Here is a 9,927-nt window from a genome sequence, read left to right as displayed (position 1 = left end):
GATTCTGGGGTGGAAGTGACCGATGAGGAGAGGAAGGTGTTGGAGGAACAGAGGTTGGTTGATTTGATGAATTATGTTTGGGTTCCAAGTGGGAAGATGAAGGAGTGGGATCCGGAGGAGTTTGTTGTTCAGATGTTGAGGACTCCGGGTGGGTTGATACTTATTGGCGGTGAGTGCGCTTTGTTGTTGTATTTACGGACGACGCTAATACTCACGTAGACTCGATATCCCAGCAGCATTCGCATGCCCTGGGCTATTCTCTTCGTGCGGCTGATATCCGATTCGACCATAACCCGCCTCATCTGCCCTTGTACGCACACCAAGGCATCCATATGCATGCCTTGCGACAAAATGACCCTACCACCCTCCGCCTCCTCGCGCGCGCTGGTGTTCCCGAGTCGAGGTTGTTACGGCCCATTATTACGATGGTGGAGGATCATATGTTGATACATGAACAGGATATTAGGAAGATTACGGAAGGGTTGGGCGCGTCAAAGGAGTATTATTGGTATCATGATTATAAGAGGGTCGAGGGGTGGGAAGGGTTTGTTGAGGATGCTGCTAGGCCACGAGAGGGCGAGGAGGGGACGGTTACGGAGGATACCGTGTTGGTTATGAATGGTGGTGCGCATGTAGGTTTTGTCTTTCTTTCTTTTGCAGGTATTGATGTAATACAGTGGTCAAGACACGAGCTCTCAATGCTTCCAGCCGGAAAATCCGACGAAGAAGAACAATCTCGCGTAGTAGCTACATACAAACAAATGGTTCGTTTGTTCGCTCCCCCTCATGCCCCCCTTACTTACCCTCCTCCCAGATGAACCTCGTCATATCCCGGCTCTCCCCAATCCCCCAACTCTCCGTAATCTACCGTGCAACCTCCCCAGGCCACCCAAACTGCAACCTCCTCACCGTCCCCTACCGCTCCTCGGAAGCAGCCCAAATCGGCGAACGCAACCTCGTCGAACGGCTCATCTCAACCATGCCGGACGAGCAGTGGCGCACCTTCCGAAAACGATGGGATTGGGATTTGTTTGCGGTGCACAACGCGCTTTGGGAACGGGAGATTGCAGGGCTTGATGAGACGGGCAAGTGGTTCTATATGGATGTGTGGGACCAGGCGTTGCAAAGGCCTGATGCGCATACAGAGCCTGGGACAGATTGTTTGCATTGTGAGTACATATATGCGCGCTGTTTTTTGGATTTGGGACTGATGATTGATGGTGCGGTAGGGAACTTGCCTGGAGTATTTGAGCAGTGGACACACCAGATATACCATGTCCTGTTTTTGGAGCGGGAGAGGAAGAGGGCAGGTGGGGTGTGACGTAGGTAGATTAGCGAGCATACCCTTTCGTGTACGCATACATTGTGTACGATGTACTCCTTGTATGCATTGACCGCTACTGTTTACCTTGATGCCCAACACCTCGATATTGATCACGACATCTGGCATCCACGACAACGACAACCCCACACTCTATTCCTAAACAACGCGATGTCTACCAACGGCGACCAACACTCAATCCACACACGAACACGCCAAGCTGCGACCAAGTGTCCGGAAGTTTCACGCCACAGTAAGTACCAGATTATCTTGCACACGTTTTCTACTAACAAAAGCTCATAGATTTCGTGCTACAACCTACTACAAGCCTATACGATGCGCGAGAAGACGATACAGGCTAAACGGCACCAGAGAAGACGGATACGACGACGTCAACACTTACACGAAGACCCAAGACTCAGATCTAACGCGTAAACGTTGTCGGAAGGGTGCGGGAGTGTGTGGAATGGCTGGATATGCTACAGAGCGCGTATACGAGGTAGGATAGGGTTGCGAGCAATGGGAGAACGTTCTGAGAGGTGAGTACTCACGTTGATTCGTTCATCTTGCACGAGGCTCATCGTTTTCAAGCTCCTGGTCAACGTGTTGGCAGTTTCTTGCAATGTGAGCGCCCAATCACCTTTTACACGAGTTTTCAACTAACAGATTGTCCTAGACTTCGTGCTACTACCTACAACGAACCAAAACGACATACGAGAAGACGATTACGCGTACACGAAGACTTACCATTGAAATCTAACGCATAAACGCCGCCGGAAGGACATAAAAGTGCGGGCTAACGGATAAATACGCTGTGGAGGACGTTTACGAGTTGGGAGAGGGTTGTTAGGGATGGGAGAAGTCCTTGATAGGTGAGTATTTACGTCGTTTGTTCGTCCTGCACCATACTGCAGTTTCAAGCTATGTGAGTACCACATTCGCTTTCCTACAAGTTTCTTGCTTACAACAGGTCTAGGTTTAGTGCTACTACTTACTACGAACGGAAACGACACGCGATAAGGCAGGTGGGGCGTAAACAAAGGCTTTGACGCGTACACGCTGCCGGGAGGGTGCAGAAGTACAGGGAACGAATGGATCGTCGCGGAAAGGTGGCGTTTCGCATGGAGAAGTTGGGAGAGATCATGAGCGACGGATTGGGGTGACTAAAAGTGAGTTACGTCGCATTGGATGTAATGCACGACACTCACCATTTCAAAATACTCAGAGCTTCGCATGGAGCGTTCTAGGTTCCATCCGCCGTTCTATGGACGAAAATACGTCGTCTCGACGCTGGAGACGACGACGTTCTGAAGTTCTGGACGGATAAATGGAGGCAGGACACGCGAAACGATTAGGTACGTGAGTTTGACTCTCTACATTATTCTGACACTAACTTGCCTTCGTAGATTCAAATTGGCCGTCTCGAAACACTTCGAAAGGTAAGATTGAAGACCTACGCGAAGACTGTAAGTCAAGACACTGACGAGAAATGAAAGTACTAAATACTTTTGCAGAACCAACATACCTGACGACGATACGTTGGGCCAACGGCACGAAGGACAACAACAGAAAACATTAACGTTTGCGACGGAGGATTCGTACACAAGTGTCCGATGTATACACCAACAAAGGAAAACGGCGGAGGGCTGGGAAGTAAGTACACTTTGTGTACCCCATCTTATATTTCATCAAAGCTTCGTTTCACGCCACACTGAATTCCGTATTCTCTTTTGGACAAGTTTTATATTAACAAAATGTATTAGATTTCGTTCTGCTATGTACAACAAATCGAAACGACACGCGTGAAGACGAACAGGGCAACAAAAAAACGTACACGAAGGCTCTACGTACAAATCTAATGTGTGAACGCCGCCAGAAGGCTACGGAATTGCGAAAAACGGACAAATACACTATGGACAGCAGGCTTTTCGCCGTTACGAGCTGGGATAGGGTTGGAAAGGTCATGTAAGGTGTATTTACGTTTTGTTAATCCTTAACAATACTGACCGCATGCTATACATGGATATTTTAGCGTTCTAAATGTAGCAACCTTCGCATATCCGGGTTTCCGCTCTGGTGAGTTCGAAACATGGGCGCCATTTCCTTTTAAAAAACTGAGCGTAAGTATAGTTTCTCAAACTACAAAATATCCGAGCACGTACTCACCTCCCTCAATCAGCTTTACAAGTATTCGGGGTGCTATGCACCCCTTGCAGCCGCCATAAACAATGATGACCAAGAGCGCGTGCATACGACGTTGGGTGGTGAGACTAGGGCCTTTTGTTAAGAGTTAAGGGATCCGCTCGCCGCGGGGCCAAGATCTCAGAAGAAAAAAAAGGGCCACAAATCTATAAAAAAAACACAGTTTGAGTGGTAGGCGTTGACCAATGCAACGTAAATGTGTGCTTACCATGATTTAGCGTGCTCGAGGTGCTACGCACCTCTCGCCATAAATGACGACAAGTGAAAGCACATGCATACGACGTTGGGTACCACCACGGCCTTTTACTAAGAGCTGAGGGGTCCGCTCGCCGCGGGGCCAAAACCTCAGTAAAACAAGGCATGAACCTTCGAAAAACGGGGTGTAAGTGCGTAGTTTGAGTCCCATAGCATAGGCGTGTACTGACCTTCGTTTTGAAGCCATCTGAGTGCGTAGCGCGGACGCCGTAGACCACTTTCAAAAGATGCGGTCTGTGCGTGCAAAAGGTAAGTTAACAAAAGATTACAATGAAGACACTTACCGATGGATGGAACGTCTAGGGGTTGTTACGCGATGTCGAGCACGCATGTCCTGCTTCCATTTTACGAACCCCGGGTTATTCGAGAGGGTGGTGGTCCGTTCATCATAGACCTGACTGCCTGGGAGGAAAAAGCGGTGAGTGCCCGTGAATTCATGCTGGATAAGCGAATACTGACCTTCACCTTTGCATAGACTTGATTTACAATAACTGGAGTAGTGTTCGTAAGTAAACAGCTCATGTTGAATGGAATATTAACGTACCTTTCATCGAAAACTCGTTAATCAGCGAGGGAAGCGTCAGACGATCTCAATTTCAAGTGGTGAGTAAGTCGCGCTCATCGTGGAGAGCAACATTGAGAGGCTTACCTTGCCATAAGTCTGTGTATGATCACGATGAGGACAGTGGTGATGACGAAGGCCGCGGTAGTGAGGAGTGCGAGATGGAGCGGAGGATGGAGGAAATAATAGAGGAGAGGAGGGGAGGAAGGGAATGGACACTTGACAACAAAATCACCCAGCTTATATAGAATTTGGAAAGGGCTGTACGGGCGTATCCGGAATAGTACGTACCTATCAGGGAATGGAAGATTTGACGGATGTGATTAGAATGAATTGCGTTGGCAAGTTCGGAATTGGTTGATCGGAGATACATGCCGTGTGCTATTTACTGTATCTTCACCCTTCCGTTATCCATTTTATTCAACGATGGTAGTAATTATATTATATTTCTTGGTATGTGAATCGGTAGAAATGAAAATGTAACAGTGTATCTTCACGCATACTTTCGCGTACATGTGAAAGTGATTCTGCGCACATACTAACAAAGAATTACAATGCTTGGGATCGCGCTGCTGAAAGAGATGGAAATTCTATGAGATAAAAAGTTCCATGGCCATCTAGTACTCTGCAGTAATACCACCAAAGAATATCCGATAGGGGGATAGACGAAAGTGGACAATTGAATAGTAGAAAACGGAGGACGGCCTCCTACCCACCTTCAAACGAAGATTCACCGCAAAGATCACACAAAAGTGCCGGGTGAAATGTGTTTGGCCTGTCAAGTAGGACCCTCAGTAAATAGCGAAGTCAGACGTTAGTCACGAGAAAGTCACCAATTAGAGGCTGTCTGACTAAATGTCGTTTTTTTTAAGCGTTTCTGACTACGCTCGTACTACAATAGTCATATATTAGTCTTACACTCAGTCATGTACTAGTCATACAATAGTCACATCCCAGTCATTGCTGCTTGGGCCCAATTCAGGATAGCAAATAGGCTGAATCAAATTATATTTGGCTACTTAAAGTATTTCAGAGGATACATGTAGTAGGCATGAAACTAAGTATAGTAGGGGGGAGAGGAATACTTGGGTTTTCGGCACTAGAATAAGAAGAGGGTCTCAGGATCATGTCGGAATAAAAGGCCCTCTGCAGCATGTCGAGTCCATTCAAGTGCTCCAACAACACCGTCGAGCTCGTCGTTGAGCGGTCCATTACCACATCCAATATCCGTCAAATCCTCCGCATCTGAGACCGAGTCGTCGCCATCCCATCTGCACGGGAAATGGGGAGCGAAGAGAGGGAGTCGATGAGTGCGCCACCTGGATTTGAGCAGGGGGCGTTGAGAATGCGGTTGTTGACGAGGATTACCTCTGCGCTCGCCATGTTTTGGTGGTGGTGATGGTGGGCCGTCCAGCCAAAGAGCGTCGACTGTGTCGTCGGTAAGCCTGGTTCCAATGTAACACTTCGTTGGATCGCCGTCGCATTTTCGTGTAATGGATGGAAGTCGGAGGCAGTGACGGCATGTTGGGGGCTAATGACCTTCGTTTCATAGGGGAGTCATTCGCGATGGTGGTATCCTCGTGTGCTCGTTTTGTGCGTTGCATACATCTGCAAAGGAGTGGAATCCGTCGACGAGGAGGTCCGTGGGTGTAGCTGGTTCGCCAGCGGCCAGAGTCGTCAATTGAGCAGTTGAGGAAGAGCGTGCGGGGCTGGTCGTCGAAGTGACAAGGTCAAGTTCAAACAGGTTCAAACGTCAAAATAACTTTTCAACGAAGCAATCATGTGACTTTCAACTCGCAACGTTTCTAAGTCCAATGCACCGCAGCCTGCAGCCTCAGAGGCCTCAGCTAGACAAAAATTCTTGGCATAGCCATGTGTAGAAAAAGTATGACGAAGTTGATACTAACCTATGACTAAACTCATCTCCCATTTGTTGCCAAGGGAAGTTTGAGGGAAGGGTGGCGTAAAAATTACAGATGTGTGACGTACACTTGACTGACCTCTGACTTTGTGCTATTTTGCTTGACTTTGCTTTTTACTGAGTAGGACCCTTGATGGTACTAATTTCTGATGTGGAAACTTGGCAGAAAGTGCCCATATGGTTCTGGCACTTTCTGTGGATTCTGGATTCAGTGCGGGGACCTGGAATGAGTAACGAGAAACAGAAAGAAAAAAGTTGAATCAAGGGATGAGTGTGGGTAGAAGTAAGAGTTGTTTGAGTCTAGAGCTAGACCCTTGATAAAAAATGAAGAAGATCGCAAAGAGGCGGAAGTGGAAACGGGGGAGGAGGAGATTGGCCTTTGTTTGTCCGATGCGTTGTCTCTTCATCGTCGACGCGCAGCACAACAACGCAACGCGCTGACTTGATTTCTTTTCCAAAATGTGTAGATACATTACTAGTATTGGATACTTTATTGTTTTTGCGTTGGCAAGTTCAGAATTGGTTGATCGGAGATACATGCCATGCGCTATTCACTGTATCTTCGCCCCTGCGTTATCCATTTTATTCAGAGATGGAAGTAACTAAGTATATTATATTTCTTGGTATGTGAATTGGTAGAAATGAAAATGTAACAGTGTATCTTCACACGTACTTTTGTGTAAATGGCAAAGTGATTCTGTGTGCATACTAACAAAGAATTACAATGTTCCGGATCGCGCTGCTCAACGAAAAGGAAATACTACAAGATAAAAAATTCCATGGCCATCTAGTACTCTGAAGTAATACCTTGAAAGAATGTCTGATAGGGGGATAGGCAAAAGCGGACAAATGAATAGTAGAAAATGGAGGACAGCCTCCTACCCACCTTCAGATGAAGATTCACCGCAAAGCTCGCACAAAAGTGCTGGGTGAAACCTGTTTAGCCTGTCAAATAGGACCCTTGATGGCGCTAATTTCTGATGTGGTAACTTGGCAGAAAGTGCCCGTATGGTTCTGGCACTTTCTGTGGATTCTGGATTCAGTGCAGGGACCTGGAAGAAGTAACGAGAACCAGAGAAAAAGAACTTGAATCAAGGGACAAGTGTAGGTAGAAGTAAGAGGTAATTAGGTCTAGAGCTAGACCCTTGATGAAAAATGAAGAAGTCTGCAAAGAGTAGGAAGTGGAAACGGGGGAGGAGGAGATGGACGTCTGTTTGTCCGACGCATTGTCTTGATCTTCAACGCGCAGCACAACAAAGCAACGTGCAGACTTGATTTTTTCCCCAACATGTGTAGATAAACTACTACTATTGAAATCTGCATTGTTTCAATGAGTTCTTTTTGTTCATATAATGTGGTAAAGATTGTGAAAATTAAGGGTAAATTCACCCAATACAAATGAGTGACTGTATTTCTTAGCATCGAGTCAAATGTAAACTAGTAATCAGAAAGCTTTACATTCTATCTATTGTAATGTGTCATGAATTTTCATATAGGTTGGGATGATTCCAAAATTTGAGGTTGAGTAATGTTTGATTGGGCAGGGTGAGCGGGATCAGTGACGGAAATAGGGTTGCTTGCCCAGGCCGTCGCAAAAATAACCAACAAGTCAAAATTTTTCAACCAAGCCAAAAGATTGTCACATACCTCGCAGATCCCCGCAACACTTGGCATTTCAGGGTATAAAGGCTCCCAGAATATTTCGCCACTTTTATCCTTCTCCCCACTTCCTAGGGTGGCATAATGCCCCTACTCCCTATGTTCTATTTTTCATGCACTCTCTTTGTTTCAAGCATTGATGAGGTCATATCAATCCATACAGGTATGAACAACGATACAATGTCTTATTCTTCTCAATGATTATTTCTATGTCTATGCAGATCATACACCAACGTATCCTACTTCGCACCTGCAGCAAGCAGACAGTGGCCCATAGTCAAAGCCTCATAGTCCAGTGATGAAAACCTTTGTTGGGTGGCAGACAGTGTTGGGCAGTGCGAAGCCCCGCGATGATGTCAAACGTTCTCAGATGAATGCAATGTAAGTCGTTTATTTTTGATAATGCCAGAATTATACTTACTGGGTTTTCGTAGAGTTCTCGTCTGCTCGAGCATTCGCTGCTGTAGCTATTGTTGGCCACTGCCAATATATTCACATCACCGTTTCTGGCGTCAGCAACAACTACCTCAACATTGACTAGACGTATTGACCTCTGGGGTACATTGACTCTGCAAAGGTATGTTGGTGTCAATGAATGTTCGAAGAAGCACAACTGACTTACTCTCATTGTTAGCTTCCCCTGGTCCCGCTTTCGTGTTACCGCCTCCCGCGACATGTCATGCTACACTTCTCCTGGCATTAAAAAGAAATATTGCCTTCTGCAACAGACATGTGAATGCATCTACGCCACTGTGGATGCACTATACTCTTCCACCAAACCTTTCCCAACATATGCACAATGTTTGTCCCTCTCCGAGCCCCAAAAGGACGTATCGCGATCCGCAAAATGGACACAGACCACTCTCCAGCCTTAAAGCCTTGACCCCCTCCTGTCCCCAAGACGGCGTTTCGTCTTCTGCAAATCCATTACACGCCACCTACCTTCCGGAAGTCTTCCGCCTCTCTATGAGTCTCTGAGGCTTCGAGACGACTTATCGCCGTCTGCGAAACACCCTCTCTATGCGTGGGATGGCATTGGTTGGTGTTAGGAACTAGGAAGAGACAAGAATAAAAAGATTTGGTAAGTGTTTCAAGACCAGAAGGATGAAGAGATGCTTACCCATTTCGTTTAGAGTATTTTACAACCATTCCACAGTGTCCTGCGTCCCTCCTGGCCCCGAGACGATGTATCGTCTTCCGCAAAACGCCCCCACGCCACCATTCAGCTTTATGAACCCTCCCTCCACACCATGGCGTCGAAACGACGTATCGCCGTCCGCTAAACGCTGTCTCTGTGTGCTGGCAAATTTTTCCAGCCGTTCCACAACGTCCTGCAACCCTCCTAGCGTCAAGACGACGTATCGTCGTCCGCAGAAACGTCAAACATCACCCTCGGGTTTCCAGAACCCTTCCACCTCGCCATGGCGTCGAGACGACATATCGTCGTCCGCTAAACGCCCTCTACGTGCTGCGATATTTTTCCAACCGTTGCACAACGCCCTGCACCCCTCCTGGCCCCAAGACGACGTATCGTCTTCCGCTAATCGGTCACACGCCTCCCTCCAACTTCAAAAGCCCTTCCACCTTTCCATGGGTCTCCCAGGCCGCGAGACGACGTATCGCCGTCCGCTAAACGCCTTCTACGTGCTGGAAAATAATCCCAACCGTTCCACAATGCCGCTAGCCCGAAGACGACGTATCGTCTTCCGCCAAACGGCCCCACACCACCCTCGGGCTTCCAGAACTCTTCCACCTCGCCATCGGTCCCCCAGGTGTCGAGACGACGTATCGACGTCCGCTAAACGCCCTCCCTACATGCTGGATTTTTTTTCCAGCCGTTCCCCAACACTGTCCATCCCTCCTGACCCCAAGACGACGTATCGTCGTCCGCAGGACTGTTAAACGTCATCCGCCTACTTCCGAAACCTTTGCACCATGCCACGGCGTCGAGACAACGTATCGTCGTCCGCTAAATGTCCTCTGTGTGCGGGGTCGCGTACGGATGTG

At 47.6% G+C, this 9,927-nt stretch overlaps 4 protein-coding genes across 4 annotated transcripts; 3 read left to right on the top strand and 1 right to left on the bottom strand.

Moving 5' to 3' along the window:
- Positions 1 to 132: 132 nt before the first annotated feature.
- LACBIDRAFT_327997 (uncharacterized protein) lies at positions 133 to 3,608 on the top strand (the record flags this gene model as incomplete). Its single annotated transcript, XM_001881971.1, has 15 exons — positions 133 to 169; positions 220 to 632; positions 678 to 764; positions 815 to 1,169; positions 1,230 to 1,310; positions 1,553 to 1,574; positions 1,625 to 1,820; positions 1,913 to 1,945; positions 2,236 to 2,246; positions 2,635 to 2,680; positions 2,728 to 2,787; positions 2,953 to 2,974; positions 3,085 to 3,286; positions 3,354 to 3,397; positions 3,538 to 3,608. The coding sequence occupies 15 exons, from the start codon at positions 133 to 135 to the stop codon at positions 3,606 to 3,608; spliced, it is 1,680 nt and encodes a 559-aa protein (XP_001882006.1).
- Positions 3,609 to 3,868: 260 nt separating this feature from the next.
- On the bottom strand, positions 3,869 to 4,713 carry LACBIDRAFT_327996 (uncharacterized protein; the record flags this gene model as incomplete). Its single annotated transcript, XM_001881834.1, has 7 exons — positions 3,869 to 3,889; positions 3,949 to 4,012; positions 4,063 to 4,217; positions 4,238 to 4,269; positions 4,323 to 4,367; positions 4,428 to 4,439; positions 4,632 to 4,713. The coding sequence occupies 7 exons, from the start codon at positions 4,711 to 4,713 to the stop codon at positions 3,869 to 3,871; spliced, it is 411 nt and encodes a 136-aa protein (XP_001881869.1).
- A 3,505-nt stretch (positions 4,714 to 8,218) lies between these two features.
- LACBIDRAFT_298728 (uncharacterized protein) lies at positions 8,219 to 8,457 on the top strand (the record flags this gene model as incomplete). Its single annotated transcript, XM_001881970.1, has 2 exons — positions 8,219 to 8,301; positions 8,355 to 8,457. 2 exons carry the CDS (start codon positions 8,219 to 8,221, stop codon positions 8,455 to 8,457), a joined length of 186 nt encoding a protein of 61 aa, XP_001882005.1.
- A 648-nt stretch (positions 8,458 to 9,105) lies between these two features.
- Positions 9,106 to 9,822, top strand: LACBIDRAFT_298727 (uncharacterized protein; the record flags this gene model as incomplete). Its single annotated transcript, XM_001881969.1, has 1 exon — positions 9,106 to 9,822. One exon carries the CDS (start codon positions 9,106 to 9,108, stop codon positions 9,820 to 9,822), a length of 717 nt encoding a protein of 238 aa, XP_001882004.1.
- Positions 9,823 to 9,927: the final 105 nt, after the last annotated feature.

Source organism: Laccaria bicolor, genomic scaffold, assembly GCF_000143565.1.
Source record: "Laccaria bicolor S238N-H82 LACBIscaffold_14 genomic scaffold, whole genome shotgun sequence".
Lineage (NCBI taxonomy): Eukaryota > Fungi > Basidiomycota > Agaricomycetes > Agaricales > Hydnangiaceae > Laccaria > Laccaria bicolor.
Note: the sequence above shows the minus strand (reverse complement) of the source record. Positions and strands in the feature narration are given on the sequence as shown.